The sequence below is a fragment of the Drosophila albomicans genome, chromosome 3 (assembly GCF_009650485.2).
Source record: "Drosophila albomicans strain 15112-1751.03 chromosome 3, ASM965048v2, whole genome shotgun sequence".
Lineage (NCBI taxonomy): Eukaryota > Metazoa > Arthropoda > Insecta > Diptera > Drosophilidae > Drosophila > Drosophila albomicans.
The window spans coordinates 37,756,437-37,777,854 of NC_047629.2; the positions used below are offsets into that span (position 1 = coordinate 37,756,437).

The following is a 21,418-nucleotide window of genomic DNA, read 5'->3' on the forward strand; positions in this document are numbered from 1 at the left end:
CTGTATGCTAAAAAGATAAAGTGTCCGTTGAATTCTCTGGCGCTGTTGTTTGCTCCCTGCTTGTTTTTCATGTTGTAAAGTTAATTATAAATTAAATATTGATTCTGCGGCGTGTGCAACGAGACGCCGTGTCGCAGTTGCCGCGCTCTCATCAAATCTTCCACTTCTGTGGGTCGAGAATATATATGTATATGCACATACATATATTTTAAATGAGTTTGTATCTTTTATGGGCGCATTGCATTGCCAGTGCATTTTCCCCGCAGCATGAAATTGATTGGTCACGTATGATTTATTAATATTTGCTTTTCATTACGCATACGCAGCGTTGCCCACGTTGCAGCAGCGAACACTGAACGATGGCAACTGCTGCAGCTGTTTTAATTGGTTTAAAATTTCCATTGACGCGTTTGGCAATTGTGGGCTCAGTGCAATTGGCCTGCAGTGGTCTGAGGTTTAATGGGCGCCAGCTGTGATCTATTGGCTTGCATTCACACTGCATCAAATTGCATCATCATGACTTATTCGCAAGCACTAAGGGCAATGCAAAGTGGGCAGCTAAAGACGCGAGATTTATTTATTATAGCGAGGGCATTTAATGAGCAAGTTGTTTAAAGTTAAATGCGAATGAGTTGAATGTGTTTTTTTAACTCTGTTTTCAGGGAAATTGCATACTGCATAATTGTATTACTTCTCTGTTCTAAAATTGAAAACAACAGATGAATGTTTGATAGATGGTATATCGATTTCATATTAAATATTCTAACTCTAATTTTATCTTTATATATGATGACTATATGACTTAATTCTGGATCTTTTTGACCCACATAAAAATAAATTTTCTTAGGTGTTCGTTTTTATTTACTGTTTTCCAAAATTGGAACGAATAATATAAATAATTTACATTGTAAAATTTATTGAAATCTGCAGGAAAGAATTTTTGTACTAAATTTAATATAAAGGAGACTTAGAATATGTACAGAATTCTAAAATATGGAAAAATACAATATAAAGCTAAAATTTATTTATTATCTGCTAAAATATAATATATCGTCAGTACATCAGAATTAATTAATAGATAGATTTTTGGTAGCAAATCTTATGGTTATTACCAGTATTTATGAATATTAATAAATAGAATAAATAAAACTCAAATAATAAATCCCATATCTTACACTGTTAGTTTTAAAACATTTTTATAAATTATAATAAATTGTGCAATACAATTTGCTACATTTATTGCCTGAAATGATGGGCGCACATTTTTGCAATGCGATTCTGTTGAACTTACCGCAAATTGAAATAGCGACGGCAAAACAGAAACAGAAGCATTGGAAGCAGCAGCTCCAAAGGCACCAACACAGCTGTGTAATGTATCTATAGTATGTGTGGCGACAGGTAAGCCAGTCAGATGGATAGATAGATAGACAGATAGACAGACAACACACAACACACAACACGCAGAGAGAGGCAGGCAGAAGTAGTTGCAAGTAATTTATGTGCGAGCCATGGTGGCGGCCATAAGCGTTGGCAATGGCAGAGAGCGAGTCAGTGTAGCGACGATCGACTGGTCAAAACAAAGACAACAACAGCAACAGCCACAGCAAAACAACAACAATTGAAGTAACCACTGGCCATGACTGTGTGTGTGTGTGTGTGTTTGTGTGTGTTTTGTGGTTGTGTGGCTTTTGCTCCGACTCAGACTGCGCGACCCGAACGAGTTGTGTGCGATGCCAATTGTTGTAGCTGTGTGTAGCTGTGCAGTCGCTGCCGGCGTCGCTGCTCCCGTGCAGCTGGCAGCGACGCTTGCCGCGCTGTCGAGGTGGTTATTTTCATAAATTCTCTAAGCAGCAAACAACGATGAGCGTCTGTGTCTGTGTGTGCGTCTCTGCTAGCGTCGACTGCGGCTGTCGCTGCGTCTCTGCTGCTTCTCTCTTTTTTGGCCGCAAGTGGGCGGAGCCAGCAAAACAATTTTTGGCCAACTTTGGCGCACTCATTTAAATGTTAAAACTTGTTTCGTTTTTGTTATTGTTGTTGTTGTTGCCGTTATCGTTGTTGTAGCGGCACGCCCCAGTTAGATACATAAATATTTATGCACGATAGATACTTTTGCTAAGGTTTAGCCAAGGTGTGAACTGCGCCTGACTGCCAAAAGCAAAAGCAAGAGAGCGAGAGAGAGAGAGCGAGCGAGCGCGAGTAACTGCCAGACGTTGTATGTGTGGCTAGCACAGCAGCCAGAGCGAGATAGCAAGCTGCAATGACGATGCCGAAGGTGCAAATCTTGTTGTTGTTGTTCTTATTGTTGTTGTTGCTGTTACTGTTTCTCTTGCTATTTGCCGTTGTTGTTGCTTGTCGAAGATTATGAAAAAGTTTGCCAAACGACCCACAAAAATGCAAATCGAAAATGGCTGCCCGACTGCCTTTCTGTCCCCTTCTCCCCCCTCTTCAACATCATATTCGCCTCAGGTGGCTGTCCCCCTTCCTCCTTCATGGCTGCGGCCTTAGTTTGCTGCTGTAATTCTTTTTCATTTTCTGTTGATTAATTTTTATTTCCATGCATGCGCATATTTATTTATTTTGTTTGCGATTTTTGATTTTTTACATGCCGCCAATAACCCGGTGAGGTCTCTCTTTGTCTCTCTCTCTCTGTCTCTGTCTCTGTGTGGCTCTCTTTGCTGCCTTTGTGTTTATTATCGTTTTGCATAATTTCGCTAATTTCGCTGTTTATTTTTGCGCAACGCACAATCGCACTCATTCCGCCTCGCCCTGCCCCGCCTATCTATCGACTGCCACAATCATTTATTGGCTTTGTGTTTGTGTCAACAATCTTTTATATGTTATATCTATTTCTGCCTCTCTCTCTCTTTCGCTTATTTTTTCCATCGATTGTGCTAATTTATTTTATTGTTGCGAGTGTTGTTATTGTTGCTGCCGCTGCCGCTGCTGTCCGTTGATTTGTAATTGCTTTGATTTCTGCTGCTTTGCTAAAATTTATTTGAAATTTTAATTGTGAAAATTGTATGCTTTGGATTATGCGATTTATTTGTTATTAAACGGAAGTCATGAAAATGAAAATCGAAAAACCGAAAAACGAAAACGAATACGAATTTCAACAAATTGTAATTGTAATTTACCATTGTTGTTATTTCGCATTTCGCATAGCTATTATTGTTGTTATTTATTTGAAATGGTATCCGGCGGATAAATTTGTAGCCCAACAAATACTCATCATGCTGCTAGTTCGATTCAATACTTCTATGAGTAGTATTTCATTTTCAATTGTTGCTGCTCTTTTGATTTTTTAATGAAGCTTGAAACATTTCAATTTTGATTGTTTGTTATTTCTATTGTCGTTGTTGTTGCTGTTATTTTGTGGAAGATTTGTTCTAACATTTTATGATGCATTGATTTGTAATATTTCAATTAAATTGTCAGTGCATAATTTGAATCAACACACACACAGACTCACATACATTTGCGGTGAGGGGATTAATTAACATGTAGAATAACAGAACGTGAGAATTATTTGATTTACTGACTGGAATAGACTATAATTAATGCCAGATTTTTTAGCTGAACTCGTGTGGAAAATAACCCTCTCAGATAATTGATAATTTTAATGTATTTCTGTGATGATTTGACATGTGTTTATGACTACATTCATGTTGAATATCGATTAAGGTTTTATCGGTAGTTTTACCGCTGGTAGATTATAAAATCTAGTATAACATCCACAATTCCTTTTGTTTTTTAATAAAACTCCAAAAATATTGTTTTATAGATTTGCTAATGACATTACAATGTTATTTTATGACAGATGATGTGCGAATATATTTTGTATATAAACAATAAACTTCAATATATGTATTTTCTGGACTCTCATGACAAATTCAATATTATTATTATATGTTATAATATGTATATTATTATACTGACAATTTATATGAAATGTACTCATTATATTAAGTTTTTTTTTGTAAATAAACAATAATAAGAAGTAAGAATGCTACTTTCAACTATCATTAGAATATATAAAATTAATAAATTGAAAAAATACTAAAAAAAAAATACTAAATTCTATGATAACTTTTAGTCTCAGTTGGCACTATCTTGACATACTGCAGAAATAAATATTAGGTAAATAATATTTCAATTATATAGTGAAAACTTAACCTTATCTTAATCGTTTAAGTATCAGCCTTGCTATTCATTAAGCAAACACTTTTGTGTGTAGAGAAACTATTGAATAATCGAATTAAATCCGTTAAAGAAATTATCATATTGAAAGACAGTTTATGTATGTTTTCTCTGAAGTACAGCGGGTAAACTATACCATGGACAGCAATCGCAAACCACACACATAGTCAGCAAAGTTATTTCCAAATTGAATATGGTTTTTGCTCTCCCGTTTCGGGGTAAAGTAAACAGCATAAATCGATTATTGATTATAGGGTGTCCCATGTGGCAATTGAGGGACTGATGGTGATGAGCCTTTAAAGTTGCAAACTGTTCAAATTGAATTTCCAGGGAGTAAAACTAATTAAATGGAAGCACTTTGCGGGCAGCAACAGCAGCCGTTGGCATGGGCTAAAGGAAACTGCCAGAGATACTCGTAGTCGCCATGCTGAATGCCCATTGAGAAGCAGCACAGAACGAGAGAGAGGGAGACACTGAGTAAGAGAGAGAGTGGGATATACAGAAGAGGGAAGGAAGGAAGGGAATGGGAGGCAACAAAAACTCAAATTCGGGCATAAGTGACAATTCAATAAGCCATGACGTGGCCCAATGTTTATTTAGCATATTGCGACGGCGAATGAGCGACGCTTGGCTGCCAGGGAAATGTGCTGGGAGACACAATTCTCCTTCAGCGTGCGGAAGTGTTCAGCAGGCGGGAAGGGAAAAGTGGCTGCAACTGCTGCTGCCACTGCTGCTGTTGTTGCTGTTGCTGCTGCTGTGGTTAAACGGTGGTATGTTTGAGCAGACAATTTAACAGACTCTCTCGCCACTTTCGAAACGCTTTAACACCAAAAAGATGCGGAGGCTGGGCCACAGTCGACGTCGTCGTCGTCGTCGTCGTCATTGTCGCTGTGGTTGTCGTTGTCGTCGGTGTTGAAATGTTTATTTAGGACAAATTGTCAGTATGGTGTGTGTGTGTGAATATGTGTGTGTAGGCAGCAGGAAATTGCTCATTGTAGCCAGGGTTGACGTTATTATGGCGAGTGCTCGTTAAATTTCCAGCTCCCAGCCCTCCCGAAAAGCATATATCATTTAATATGCTCCATTTTGGGATAGAGTATTCATTGACGTCGACATCGTCGTCGTCGTCGTCGCACACGCGCTTTGTGAAGCAGCATTTCATGGGCGTATTTGTCAAATTGACTGCAAAATCTTTGATGACTTGATGTGCTTCTCCTGCCAAGACCTTGACTGCAGCTCTTCTCTCTTCTTCTCGTTTTTTGTAGTCTGCCTTGCTGTGGCTGTGTTTGCTTAAGCGCGCGCCATTGACGACACATTTGCCAGCTGTGCTCAGTCTGAGATACTTTTGTATCTTTTTAGGCAATTACTCAAGTTGAGGTAAGAGCAGCGTTAACTACAAGTTAGTTTTTGTAAAGTTGAGCAGCTTAGCTCTATTTTTGCTGCTTGAGATAGATTTGTATCTTAAACTCAATTATGAAATTTGCTCATATTGGCAGTTAGTTTTGGTAAAGTGGCAAGGTTTGGCTCTCTTTTAATCATTAGTTAGTTGCAACTATGGCTTGAGATACTTTTGTATCTTTAACTCAATTATGCAAGTGTCGCATAACGCAACGATAACTGACAGTTACTTTTAGTAAGGTTAAATAGTTAAGCTCTTCTTTAACTCCATTCACTTGCAGCCATTGCTTTAAATACTGCCAATTACTCGAGTCGAGGTTAGATAACTGACTGTTTAGCTCTCTTTTTATCCTTAGTTAGTTTCGGACACTGATTGAGATACTTTTGAATCTTTTAGGTTTTTACAGAAGTCTTACATAAAGCAGCGATAAGTAGCATATATATTTTTAAAGTGTTATAGTTTAGCTCTATATTTAGCTGCAGTAAATTGCAGTCACTGCTTCAGATATTTTTGTATAAGTCAATTATGAAAGTATCTCGTAAAGTAGGCATAGATACTAATTAGTTTTCGTAAAGTGCAATAGCTTACCTTTTTTTAACTCAAGTCAGTAGTAAGTCATCTTCTGCCAGTTTCAGACACTTGAGATACTTGGGATACTTTACGTATCATTATATATTGTTATCAATTATATAAATAGCGCTGTCTGACAGTTTCTTTTAGTTATTTTAGACCAACTTCTCTGCAGAAATATCTATTTTCTGCTTTGTCTCTATTGCTGCTCTTAAACAATGTTGCACCTCGCTGTTGCTTAAAGAGCAGCATCTGCGTCTCTCTTTCTCTCGCTGTCTAGCACTCACAGTTTGTCGTCGTCGTCGTCGTCGCTGGCTGTGTAGTTGTTTTCACAATGTAAATATTTAAATATTTTCAAGACAAACATTTGCGTGTTGTCTTTGAAAATATGTTGATAAAATATTTGCTCAGTAAACTGGTTAAAAATTACAACAATTCTCGCCAGACTTCGCAACGTCTCCGACTGTGTCTATTCTGTTCAGTTGTCTTGTCGCTCTCTGTTGCGTTTGCGTTTGCGTTTTGGTAGCCTGACTTTGGCATTTGTTTTATTAATTTTTCTCAGCACTTTTCACTTTTCACGCAAGGCGTGTGGAAAAACAACGCACAGCCTCCCCAGGTCCGTCCGAGTCCATTTTGAGTTATATCCATTTGCATCTGGTGGTTGCCCCGTTGTCTTCTTGGCCTCTTGCATAAATATGCAGTCTGTGGCCGTGTGTTTGTTGTTGTTATTACAATTATTGCTGCCGCTGAAGTTATTGTTGTTGTTGTTGTTGTCGTTGTTGCTGCCGTCGCGTTTTGTTGTTATTATTGCTGCGGCTCGTGCAGACAGCGCGGCACCAAGTGTTTCACATCTGAGCGCAAAAAAAAAAACGATAACGAAAACGAAAACGGGGAAAAAATATTGAATCGAAAATGAAAATGAAATAGAAACGCAACTCAGTCGGAAGCAAAGCAAATTCCAAACAGCGCCCAGTTGGCCAAAGTCCATTTCGCTCAATCTTTTTTCCACTATTTTCCTATTTTCCATTCAGATTTAGCTTAGCTTTCACCTCGCTTATGGCAAGCGGCAAGTGGCAAGTGGCAAGTGGCACTTGCACTTGGTCAGATTCCTTTCGCCTGCCCCGTTCGAGTCATCATCATCAAGTCAGCAAAGCAACGTTCCATGTCAAAATCACGCAACACATTCCAATTGCCGTTGGCTGACATTAATTATAGCGCAAACGATCGATTAGACGCATTTTAAAATTCATTAATGAATTGTTTCTCAAACAACAGCAGCAACAATATACACGTACAACACATCTATGTACATAAATAATCGGGCTATATACGCGCCCCAATGTCTATATGGGAGAAGCAGGTTGGCATTGCCACAGTGATCATCAGTAGTTGATGCACACGCACTCTTTAAGTGTTGAAAGAATTGAGCAAATAAATAAATAGCTTAATTGGTGGGAAAAAGAATTTATGTGAAGTCTAAAAATATAATTTAGAATAATTTATTGAGAGCTAAATAAATTATAATTATATGTATTTGATGTTACTATATTTAACTATAAAGCTATAGTATTAGGAGCATTTTCAGATTGGCAATTTTTAGGAAATAATGAATAATTTTCAAAAATTGAAAGACTTTCATCTTAAGTCTTTAACATTCTTTTAATTTCATATGTAAACTTACATTCAATTTGGAAAGAATGAAGTAAGTTATAGCTTTTAATATTAATGTATTAGTATTAAAAGTATTTTCAGAATTGCACAAATAACAAAATAATTTAATAAATTTAAACATTTCCAACAATAAATAGTATTTTTCTTTCCTTTAATTTCCTTACTGCAAAGCTTAAACAGAGATATGATATTGATAATAATAAATCGGATACTCATTAAATTTATATATTTGTGTTTTATTTACTATATATATTTTAATCATACTATACTATATATTATTTTAATCATACTGTTACACCCTTTAATTTTATATTCTCAACTTTAATTTTCTTCTATGTTGACCGAAACTGAATAGGAATATTCGGTTAAGATATGTGCCGAAAAGAAGTTCGCACTGCCTTTATTTTAAGTTTTAAACTTTAACAAAAGTTTTCAAATAAGAAAATTCATTTGGTGTTTGTAGCAATACTTTCTTTGAGCACTATTATGCTTGTTAGCTTCACACACAATAACAAATTAAGGAAAAAACTGACTGAAAAATGACGAGCTGACGATTTGTTTGGTATTTTGATATCGACAACAAAATTTCCAGGCATCAGCCAAACCAAATCGCTCGACTACACACCCACACACATTAGCCTGGCGTCTGTTCCGACAACAACAACAACAACGACAACAACAAGAAGTCGACGATGTCGACCTTCCAACCAACCCGACTCTTTCCCTGGCCACCAAGATGAGCAGAATAAAACTTCAGCCGAAAAACTTATTATGCACAAATAAATAGCAGATGTGGAGTGAGGGAAGGGAGGGGAAGGGAGGGGAAGGGGAGGTGATGGGAGGAAAGGAGGCAAGAAAGAAATGCTCGAGACCGATAAAAATGTAGAAATGCTGTTGCTTTAGGTTTTTCAGTTGATTTATACGACGAACGGAAATCGTAGACTTTTCGACGCTCAGCATGAGTGCAGCAGACATTGAGGAGGCCACTACAACAAAAATGAATATAGATGCAACACAGATACAGATACGAATACAAATACAGCTATAGCTAGAGCTATAGCTAGTGGCATGTGCGGTTGTATCTTGCAGATAGTTTCTGGCTACAAATTGGGCAAAGCACATGAAATGAAATGTGTTTGCAAACAAATTAATATCCATCGATCTGAAACTGCCAGCGGAGTGAGCGAAAGAGTAGTGCAAAGCTATGATCTATGATCAGATTAGATGAGAATCTGATTTGTGGATGTGGATACGGATTTGAAATGAAAATTGGAATTGGATTTAGATTTGGATATTGTGTGTGTGTATAATTTGGGTTATCTAAACAAAGTAATAAATATTTTCGGCTCGATGAATGTGCAAAAGCCAAAAGCGATTGCACCTCGATGCCATTCAGGTGGTTTTTTTTGTGTGTGTGTCGAGGGTTGCCACAGAACTCAATGAGTGTGTGTGTGGGTGTGTGTCTCAGTGTGTGTGTGTGTTGGTTACCATAAATTAGCACCTCCTTGGAGTCTGGGCCATATCTGCCATATGGCTTCCATGTAAACTGCAGAATGCAGCCGAAAGATTTATCTGCCAATCCATTTCTAAATGAGTCGCTCAGCAGCAGTTTATTGTGTGTGTGTGTGCGAGTGTATGTGTGTGTGTGTGTGTGGACTGTTTATGTTGCCACTGTTGTCTGTTGGCTACACTCTTGACGCTTTGGCTGTTGCAATTACCATTCCATTTTCAATTATTATATTTACAATGAAAACTATTTGCAGGCTGCTTCCGTAAACAAAGACTCAGGCAGAGGGCAGCCTGCCCTTGAGATTGCTTCGACTCCAGAGATTGATGTGCCAAATGGAGCAGCAAGTGGCAGAGCAGTGATGAGTGCACTGGATGCTGACCACATGCATTCAGCACTGACTTGGACAAATTGGGTTTTTGGTCAGGTTTCTTTTCAGTTAATGCTATGCTGCTTTCTAGCTTCAAACTGTGTCCATGTGTTGAGGATTAGCTGGCTAAGCGAACTGCTGTCGCAGCATGAGCTGGCGCTATTGCTGCCACTAGTTTTGGGTGTCTGTTTTATAGCCACGTTCGAGGCGGAGGCGGAGGAGAAGGAGGAGGAGGTGATGTTACCACCTCCGTGGGCCATAAATCTGCAGTGCGCCTGTGGCGCAATGAACTCGCCCTCGCCAACCTCATTCACGAACACAATGCAACTGAGTCGCTGCCCTCCGCTTGCCTCTTGCCTCTTCTCAATCCTGCATCCTCGTGCCACGTCGCCACACTGTTGTTGTGGTTTGTTTAGCTTGCTGGCGACGATAAACACCTTGGCGCCAGCATGTTGGCCAGCAGTTGGGCCTGTTGAAGGCGTGGAAAGTCGCGTTCTTTGCCGTGCACTTATTAAAAAATTCCTAAATGCGTTTGAAAACAGTTTTTGACAGTGCCAAAAAGCACTTGAGAGCAGCTCATTAAGCGCTACGTGCACCTGTTGCCCCCACGACAAGCAAGAGTTCCACCTCCCTCTTCTACCCCAACTCCAACTCCTACTCCCCGTCTATCGATCAGCAGCCAGCCGCATGGTTGACGACTCTCTGGCGGGCATCGTGGGGCGCGAGCTTCCGTCGAAAACGCTTGAAATTACACACGATATGGCGGCAATTATGCATGCATTTATGTTATTGTTAATTGTTTAAACAATCGACTTTGGCACTATTATTGTACGTGTGCTCTGCATGTGATATTTGGCTAGCACTTTGGTTGAGTTAGCTGCTGCAAAGTTATGCAAGCGAAAAGTGAATGCGTTTTACTTGTGAATCTGAATGGTTTATAATATAAACTTTAGATTCATTCATACATTCCAGACGCCAGATAATGACCTGCTGGTCATTATCAATTCAATTCATAAAATACAAAATATGAAGTATACGCAAGAGTTGAAATAAAGTGCTTACAATTTTAGCTTAAAATGCATTTGCTTAAATTGTGTAAATATTTTTAGATTTGAATTTTCATCAATAAAAAATGTTTGTTATTAAATGGGTTAAAAATTGTACATAATTTTTATTTTTCTCAAAAATGAAATTGTAAACTTAACTTAATTTAAAAAGTAAATGATATACAGAATGCAATGCAGATAAACTCTTTTTTGACTTCTCTTATGTTTTTCTTTATATAGAATTTCGATATTTATTAATAATTATTAATTTATTTGACACATTTTTTTCTTTTTTTTTTCTTTACTATATATAATTGAATATTTTATAATTATTTTAAAGTTTTTTTTATTTTTGAGATAACTTGATTGTATTTTGCAAATAATATTCTCCAACTTAAAATAGAATAATTATTTGTATGTAGTTAAATTTTCATTATTCCGCGTATACTTCAAAAGACTCGAATTCTCATTCAAAAAGTATTTGGAAAACACACAATGAAAATGTTTCAAATAAATGTAAAACCAATTTTGCTTATGGTTAAACAATGTGCACTGAAATTGTATTTATTTTCTAGTCTTGAGCAAATATCTCAATTGAAAACATAATTAAACGCAATTCCACAAACTCTGTGGAAAGCTTTTTGATTTGATTTATGGCACTTCCATGGAAATTGTCGACAATTTGTCTGGCCGTGCAGAAGAATGTGGCCAGTAGAGAGAGGGGAGCCCTGAAGGGGAGATAGAAGTGAGAGCGAGTTGAGAAGAAGTCGTTTCCGTGATTTACGCACAACGAAATTCGAAAATAAACAATGGGTTTAGTAAGTATTTGCAGGCTGCTTTTATGATCCAGATAGAGATGGAGATGGAGCCACAGATGGATGCAGAGATGGAGATGGAAATGAAGCTGCTGCCCAGATGAGATACAAATTTGATTATTTAGACTTGGGCCTAACGGCGGCCTGGCACTTTGATAGTGCTGAATTTGCTAATTCCATTTGCTGTTGCTGTTGCTGCGTCTGTGTTGCTGATTTTGAATTCGATTTCAATTCGTACTCGTATTCGGGTGTATTTATTTGCTTATGTCGCGCCAACTGGTTGGCAACTTCAACGTCGTCGTCGTCGTCATCATCGTCGCTGTTGTCGGCAGCATCAAATGGCCCAAAAACTGATGGGCGACTGATGGTGGCTGACACATAAACAATTTGCCCGATTGACGACCTAATACAACCAATACCAAAATGTGACATCAAAGCCAACTAAACTCCTCCCTACGTTGCTGATAAGCAAAATAAACTACACATCAGATTGCAATAATCAAATATGCTCCATGAGGTAGTCAACAGTCTCGATAGCTTCATTCAATGCCGATGATTTTCCCCATTTTAATCCCTAAAGCGAGGGGACAACGATGAAACGATGTCTGCCTCGCAAGACGCGTCGCGTCGATGTTTAATCACCAATTGAGCGCCATCTGCTGGCGTCAGTTGGGAACTGCTTGCCACCTCTCTCATCTCTTTCCCGTCTCGCTCTCTCGCCACGCTCACTCCCACACTCTCCCACTGTTAATGCCAAGTCGCAGATCAAAGCATTTCAAGCGCAACAGTCAATCAAAATTGTTGTTGCAATTTTGCTTGCATTCGCTGCTTTTGTTGTTGCCGTCTGCGTCAGTCAGCCTGGGCCAATAAATTGCCAGCCAGCAGCTCCGTTGGCTCTTCTCTAGCCTCTAGTTGACTAGCTGACTGACTGACGTGGCTGACTGACTTGACTGCCGAGTCGGCTAATTTACTCAAATGTCGACGCCTGGCGCTGCTTTTGCCACAAATTTCTTTCTTCTTATACTCGACAATTTTATGGACACAAGGGTATACTCATTCACTGGTAAAACGGGTAAAGTGAAGTAATCTTCGTAAATCAGTCATACTATCCATCTATCGTCATGCTTGAATGCGTATACATATATGCTAATAATATGCTATAAAAGCTAGAACTAGAAAATGGGACAACACTGCTTCACAACTATTAAGAATTTATTAATTTAGTATTCGGAATTTCTATTGCGAATAGATTTAAGTAATATTATATTTTTTATATTTATATTTTTACATTACTTTAATGAAGAATCAATACAATGAAAATTCAATTTATTCACTTCCAAAAAAATACATATCATATTACTCACAGTCGAGCACACTCCACTGTAGTTTTATTTACTGGTTTCTTATTCAACTGAATATCCTTACAATTTAAAAACTATACCTTAATAACACTGTTAAGAATTTATAATTTATTTACTTCGCTAACAGATCATAATGTATCGAGTAACTCTTAGTCGAGCACACTCTACTCTATTTGTCTAGGTTCTTTTCCTCGTATTTTCATTTGCATATTTGCTTCGCGTTTTTGCAGTGTCGTTGTTGTTTTTGCTCTTATTGTTGTTGCATAAATCGATCATAAATTTAATTTGAAAATTGCTGCCTTTGGTTGCTGCTGGAGCGAGGAAACTCCAAAGCCATTTGCGTATTTATAACTCAATAAAACTTCAAAAGTGTTCGAAAACATTCGCTCTCAAAGTTTGTTTAATGCTATAAAAATGCATTTGTTGTTGGTTGTTGTTGTTCTTCTTGCTGTTGTTATTTTTGCTGTTGTTGCAGTTGTTGTCGTTGTTGTTGTTGCTGTTCAACATGGTAGACACTAAAACTCGGCCATAGCTTTATGGGCTCTATAACTGCCAATTGGGGAAACGGAAGTTTACTGTATACATTTGTATACTCGTAATAGTATCGGGTATTAGTATTTCTTGCTCCTATTTCATTCTGTTGATATCATTCTTATTGTTGTTGTGGTTGTTGTCCCCGACTCAACATGATCTTAAGCTTTGATCTGAAACTTACGATTTTATTGTCGCAAACTTTGATCTGGAACTTTTTAAAAACCATAGAAAATAAACTTTTCAGGCTCTTTAAAAATTCATTAAAATTTTAAAGAGAAAATTTAATCCAGAACACTTAAAAGGTTTGCTTAGGACAAATTCTGAAGCAATGTTGGAGAAATATGATATGTGCTACAGTCGAGTGTGCTCTACTGTGAGATACCCGCTACCCATTTTTAATAAAAGCAAAATATTGCGGTATCATTTTCAAAATATACCGAATATACTGCAAAAATACTAAAAATATACCAAATGGTATGTTTGGTATATCGACATAGTACCGTATTCAAAATATACCATAGACGGCACAATATACCAGATTGTCAGCCAAGGCAACGAAGACCCCTAGTAAGTAGGCTTTTTTGTCCATACAAAAGTATTTCTTTAATAACTTCCACAAGTTTTATCTGATCGCTACCAAATTTTCAGAAATCATAACTACTACAGTAATTATTGTATATACCAAACTCTAGCTTTTAAATTAGGCTTGTTATTCGATTTTTTTGATTTGCGGGGGCGGAAGTGGGCGTGGCAAAAATTTTAAACAAACTTGATCTGAGTGCAAACATAACAAATGCTGTCGAAAAAAAATTATAGCTCTATCTCTGATAGTCTCTGAGATCTAGGTGTTCATACGGACGGACGGACAGACGGACATGGCTATATCGTCTCGGCTGTTGACGCTGATCAAGAATATATATACTTTATAGGGTCGGAGATGAATCCTTCAACCTGTTACATACATTTCCTGCCGGCACAAAGTTATAATACCCTTCTACCCTATGGATAGCGGGTATAAATATTTCGTTTGCAATTTGATTTGTGTTAAACTGTCTATTCCATTCTATTCCAAGTTTAAAAACTTATGGATGCCGTTAGAAATTATGTATATTAATAACATTTAATCCATATTTTTTAGAAATACTGGTATAAAATTATCTAAGCCTTTTAAATAATTTAAAGAGTATATATTTAATCAATATAGTTCAATAAAATTGAAATAAAAATAAATAAAAACTGATTATTTTCTATAAATTTTATAGAAATAGAGTTCCCCACAAAATTACATAAAATTATAATACTTATTTTTATATTATTATTATTATTATTATTTTTTATTTATTTAATGTGATTTCTTGACCACTAATTAGTTTCTCGAATACCACTTTCCTTAGAATACGTTTAAATTATACACGCATATTTCTCACTCATTATCCGTAAATTCAATAGTTAAACTACGTGTGTTTTAATAATATTTCCATATGTCATATCAGTGTGTAAGTGTGTGTGTGTGTGTATGTGATATAAATTTACTTTAGAACCCGGTGTCTCTATTATAGCCTGGTTAATTGCAACGACAGCTGCCAAAACAACAGCAAACCGCGCAAGAACAACAACAACAACAACCACAAAGCCAACAACAAGACAACGGCAACGACAACGCGAGCGACAACAACAAGGATAACAACAGCGACAACAACAAGAACGTTGTACGCTTCTGTTGTCATCGTCGTCGGGCTGTAGAATTTATTGTTATAACGGCGCAATGATAACAGGTCATCAACACAACTGGGCAGGTAAATAAATATGTGCGAGTGTATAGCATAACCATGCTGTGTATGCATAACCCGCCTGCTGCTGCTGCTAACTGGAGTGGAGCAACAGGGACAACAAGTGGAGCAGAAGCGTGCGAGAGAAGGAGACAACTAGTGTGCGAGTGAATCGCGAAAAATAAGCAGCATTAATTACAAAGGAGCTGCTCAGCGAGAGACAAGCAAACAAATGCATAGATATGCATAGACGAAAGAAGGGGGGAAGGAGACGAAGCAGGCGATGGAAGAGGAGGCCAACTAATACTTGCATTTAATTAGGCTTGCAATAATATTTATGTAAATCGGGCCTGGCTGCAGGACAAGCGAGCGAATAGACACAACTCTGAACCGCACAGCAGCTGTCAATATGTATTTTGGGCTTCGTTCTGTGTCGAAATTTGATTTGATTAACAGCAAGCAGCAACAACGTGTGTGCCCAGCATTGTCCTGTTCCATGTGTGTCGATGTGTGTGTTTGTGTGTGTATCCTTATCGCTAAGCAAACAGCCACGCATTTGGCTGTTTGTCGCCAGCGTCATTTGTTTTTCTTGGTCCACCCGCGCCTCGGTTTTGTTGTCTGCTCAACAGCAACAGCAACGCATCGCATATTTTTCATTTCGTCGAGCGATTTTCACATTTTTGTTGTTTTCGTATTTAATTTTGTTGCTTTTGACACCGAATGGACGCCAGCTTTGTCAACGCAGCGCAATCGCAGCAGCCACCACAAACAAAAAAACGCCGAATTTGCATAGACAAAGAGAGGCACAAAGACAGCGACCCAGACAGAGAGAAACAAATGGTGATCAGGCCTAAAAACCTAGCCGGACTTTGGCACACTTTTCGTACGCACTTGAGAGTCCATGCCCACCCAGAAACCTTTCAGCACGGCCTCAAGACGTGTTCGCCATTGAAAATAAGCTAAGATAGCTTACATGAGTGTGCTCGACTTGTAAGATACCTATTGTTAATGTTTAGGGAAAATAAAAACGAGCGAAAAGCAAAATTTTAGAAGCTAAGGTCTAAAACAAGGTGAATTTAATGTGGAACTCATAAAAATAAATATGGTAAATCTAGGTATGAAATTATCTCTGATGTTTAAGGACTTGCAGTCATAAGTATTTCATAAGTAAGTATTTCGATTTATTACCCTTTTTTGACGCTAATCATTACACCAAATATCGTGCATTTTTCATATCATTAATAAATTGATACCAAAGTTAGTTAGTTAGATGAATATTTATGTAGAACATTTAAAAATATGTGTATCTTTTTCAACATTCAACAATTGAAACATGTGTCATCAAAATGTATCTAAATGATTATGAAATTTTGCAAAATTTGCGGTCTACTTATTGATATTGTACTTACTGAGATATCACTCAACTGCAAACTTCCATTTGACTCTAATTCATAACACCCTTCTGTGTTATAAACAGTGGGTATAGAAATGGCTCAAAGGCCCTTAGACAAGCCAAACGTAGCCGCGCTCGTGCTTGAGCTTCAGTTTCAGCTGAAGCTGAAGCTTTTGCTGTTGGTGTTGTTGCTGATGTAGCTAAAGCGACACCTGAGCATAGTTTAGCCTACATCAATATCAATGCACGATCTCAATGCCGCTGTGGCGCCAGGCGGCAATCTCAAGTGACAATGGATCGAACATGACAGCCGCACAATAATGGAGGCGCAGACACTAGACACTACACATCAGAGAGACCATGACAACAATCTCCACTATCATTATCATCATCATCATCACCATTAACATTAACATCAACATCAACAGCAGCAGTCCATCATTAGATCGATCGGTTGGGTAACTGCCAATTGGCAATTGCTTCGTTGGGCTAATAAGCTGCCCTCGCCTATTTTTTGTTTTTCTTCATTTTTTTTCCTTTTTTTTTGACACTCATCATTAATGTTACGCATTTTTTGAAGTCGACTTTTGTGTTTTACTTTCTACCAATTAACTGCAATTGTTTGCCAATTAGCGACGTGTTATATCCCGACCTTAGTCATGCCAATATGTCTCAGTTATTTTAACTAAAGGTTTATAATTTACTTCTTATTGTTGGCGCTTGAAAACTCCCAAGTGAAAGCTAAGCACTTGTCCACAAGCATTTACCAAGCATATTTCTTAACTCTTTACAAGTTTTCTTTGTTGAATATGTCTTTAAATGGCGATTCTTTATGATTTCTATAGCACTTTAAGAAGTATTGGTAATCCGACTATGGGTGATTCTTTCGATGTCAAAAAATGTTCTTGGTTTACATTTATAAAAAAGGGTTTTGTGAAGATTTTCATTATGTATATTGTACACTAAATTCTTGGAAAGTTTGTCTACTTTTTTGGAACCGATCAAATCTATAATATAGGATGATGATAGGTTTGTAAGTTTCTTATCATTCTTTAATTAACTTAATAATTTGATTTCTTAATAAGCAACAACAGAAAATAAAACAAAATTTATAATTAGTAAAAAAGAAATAAAATTCTTTAATGGATTTCCATAAATTTTAAAGTAGGCAAATAACGAAAAAATATATGTTAAATAAAAAATTAAATTCAGAGTTTGCTAAAATGAAAATTTAAGAATATTAAGATGAGACAGTTGAATATTGATTTTAAAATGTAATTTACAAATGTTAAACTCAAGTATCTAAATAATATGTAAACTTTTTATGAAAACTTTGGAAACAACATAATGAAAGCAAACCAAATTTAAATTTAAGGAAGACTCATATATTACATTCCCTTTGCTCAACACTCGAGCTAATTAGCTTTTAGCTAATTTATAGAATTTAGACTTTGGTACTTCACAATCTAATTTATTTTGTGAATCGTGAAATACTTAATGCTTTTCAGCTATCAATGAGAGAATATAAATATTGTGCATGAGTACAGTAGTATTCATTAGTCTAAATGTGTGGCTATAAATAATCACCTCATGAATGAATTCTTATTGAAAATCTGTAGTTTAGTGATGCTTAAGAAAATTGATTTCACAAATAATATTTATTCTATTATGAATTTGTTTTTTTCGTATCTCAATTATATAATGGTGAATTATTAAATGAGTTAATTGATGGTCGAAATTAAATTATGTTGGAATGTAGAAAATATTCAAAAGATATATGATATGCTTGCTAGATTTTGAATCATTCTCAATTTGTAACTTTTAAAAGTCATTGATGAGTCTGAAATTGCAGCCAAAATGTAAGTTTTCAATGGAGGAAATTCGAATGCGAACTCAATGCGTATTGGACTTTCGACCAGGCTTAAACACAAAACGGCATTTGGCAGTAAGCTGTCTAGAAAATCGCATGCAATATGATCAAAGTGCAATCTGATTTGATATTCGATTGTCATATTTCCGCCTCGTCGTGAGTCACAGTCTCCCATTGAGTGAGCTGCTTCTTCGCCTGATGGTTATACAATATGTTGTGCGATTTGATTTATCAGCGGAATTTACGTACGTTCGATTCTCGTTATCGATTTCGATTGAAAGTCTGTTTTTGAGTAATGCAATGTGCGAGTGCAACTTGAATTCTGCAAATAAAACGCAATGATTTTCTATTTTTTGTTCGTTTTTGATATTTTAACATATTCGTTTTAATACAGTTTGTTGCTCATAGTTGTGTGTTGTACGCTAATTTGATAATATTATTATTATATTATTATTATAGTTATTTATAATTTATTATTGCTTACGTAGGCTAGGCTAGTTAATTGTAATATTACTAAGCGATTCACTATGATAATACAATGTGTTAAATATTTTTTTGTGCTTTTTCTTTTGCATTTATTAAGTTCGATTTGTGTTTTTTTTAAGTCGCTGCGAGAAAAGTGAAAACTGATCACAAATTTGCATACCAGACATAACTACGTCCTAAAGTGATAACAATTATTTAATAAGTAGTTAATTGTAGATTGTTAATTATAGTTATTCTCGTAATTGTTACTTTGTTGTATACTCTATATATGTTTATATATGCGTATAGTTGTGTTTAATGCTAAACTAAATACTATGCTCGCTTGGCCAACACGTCGTATACGCAATGCATAAAACAGAAAACATAAATACAGTAAAAAGAAAAACAATAATAATAAATTCGTTGACATTGAGATACTTTCTGCTCCTTTCCGCTTTCCGCTGTGAGTCATGCTTGGAAATATATTTACACGAATATACAAGAGAGCACAGCTGCCACGCCCACTATGAACGCCTCCTCGGTCCGTTTAGACACCATACTTAATGCCATACTCCTGATAGTGACCCACATGCGGCCGATAGTGACTGAGATTGCTCAACTGACTCAGATTGCCCAGATTCCCGCTCAGATGCGACACATGATGATGATGATGATGATGGCTGTTGATCACCGCCGCCGCAGCAGCTGCAGACGCAGCAGCGACACTCGCCGATGCCGGCGGACTGGCCGATTGTATGCTGCCCGTCGGACTGCCTGTGTCCAGCTGGCAGGATTGATTCTGCTCGAAGATCATGTCGCGGAAACCCAACGCTGAGCTGGGACTGCTTGTCAGCACCGAGGCGGAGATGGCAGCATTGTTGTTGTTGTTGTTGTTATTATTGTTATTACTATTGTTGTTGTTGTTGTTGTGCATGCTGCTGTTGTTGTTGTTATTGCTGGGATGCGTGGGCGTGCCGCTCTGGCCGGGCGCAGAGCCATTCGTGATGGGCTCCGATGGCGGCGTCTCTGGCGTATACCAGCCACCATGCGCCGGTCCGTGGGGCGTTGAGATCGTGGTGGGTGAGGCGCCCGACGACTGCACGCCGCCGCTGCCATTGCCGGGCGTCAGCGGATGCGAGACGTGGGCCACATGACGCAACTGCTGCGCATGGTGAGCGGCCGCCGCATGATGAGCGTGATGCATCTGTGAGCTCGCGACGGTGAGATTATCATCGTTCAAGTGATACGGATAGGCGCTGTGATGGATGCGCGGATTGTAGACGTTCATCAGGGAGTCGACGGTGAAGCCCGCATGCTCCACGCCGCCGGTCAAGTGATTCATTTGCGCCAAACTGTCGTGGCAGGAATTCAGCATGGCGGCATGTGAGACATCCTTGCCGCTGAGGCAACCCAAATCCATGAGCGGCTCTTTCTTGAAGTGCGCCGCATGCGCAGCCATATGCTTGGCCTCCAGTATACCATTCGTCATCAGCTTCAGTGGCTTCATCTCGGCCAGCTTCTCGTTCATCATCGCTTGTCGCTTAATCGCCTCCTCCTTCTCACGCATCACGTCCTTCTTCTTGAAGCGTCGTCGTCGCCGTAAAAACGAGCCGTTGTCGAACATGTTGTACGAATCGGGATCGAGTGTCCAATAGGATCCTTTTCCCGGTTTCTTGTCATCGCGTGCCACCTTGACGAAGCATTCGTTGAGACTGAGATTGTGGCGTATCGAGTTCTGCCAGCCCTGCTTGTTGTCGCGATAATACGGAAAGCGTTCCATGATGTACTGATAGATGCCATTCAGAGTCACCTTCTTGTCCGAGGCATTCTGTATGGCCATCGCAATGAGCGCGATGTACGAATACGGCGGCTTCACGATCTCCTTGTTCTGATGCGGTGCCCCGAGGCCATAGGCGCTGGCCGAGTACGGATACCTGGAGTACTGGTCGTATGCGTAATGTGCCGCTGCGGCCGCCGAGGCGCTGCTGGCAGCAGCCACAGCCGAGGCGGATGTATAGCCGGCGGCAGTTTGCGCATAATGGCGCGAGAACGAGTTCTGATCACTGAACAGAGTGTGCATTGTGTGTTGATTGATTCTCGATCGATTTCAGTTCGTTAATCAAAAGTTGCAACTATGCAAACTATGCGGACTGAGCCGCCACAAGAAAATGCTTTTTTGCTTTTTGCGCACTTCACTTCGTTTTCGTTTTGTTTCGATTTGGTTTTATGTTTTCTTTTTCTTTTTCTTTTCGTTTTTGGTGTGTTGTTGTTGCTGCTGCGTCGCGTTTATTATTTGTTCTAATAATATTTGCTTAAACAAGTTGTAGCTGTACAAGTTGGCCACAAAATGTGTGCGAGTGTATATATGTGGGTGTATCTGTATCTGTGCTAGCACAAACGAACGTGTGTGCGGGCACAACAGCGCAGCGACGAAAGAGAACCGTTCGGGAT

The 21,418-nt window shown here is 38.2% G+C and overlaps 1 protein-coding gene across 1 annotated transcript; it reads right to left on the minus strand.

Moving 5' to 3' along the window:
- Nucleotides 1-18,875: 18,875 nt before the first annotated feature.
- LOC117571635 (fork head domain-containing protein crocodile) lies at nucleotides 18,876-21,418 on the minus strand. Its single transcript, XM_034253860.2, has one exon. The coding sequence runs from the start codon at nucleotides 21,045-21,047 to the stop codon at nucleotides 19,515-19,517; it is 1,533 nt and encodes a 510-aa protein (XP_034109751.1). The 5' UTR covers nucleotides 21,048-21,418; the 3' UTR covers nucleotides 18,876-19,514.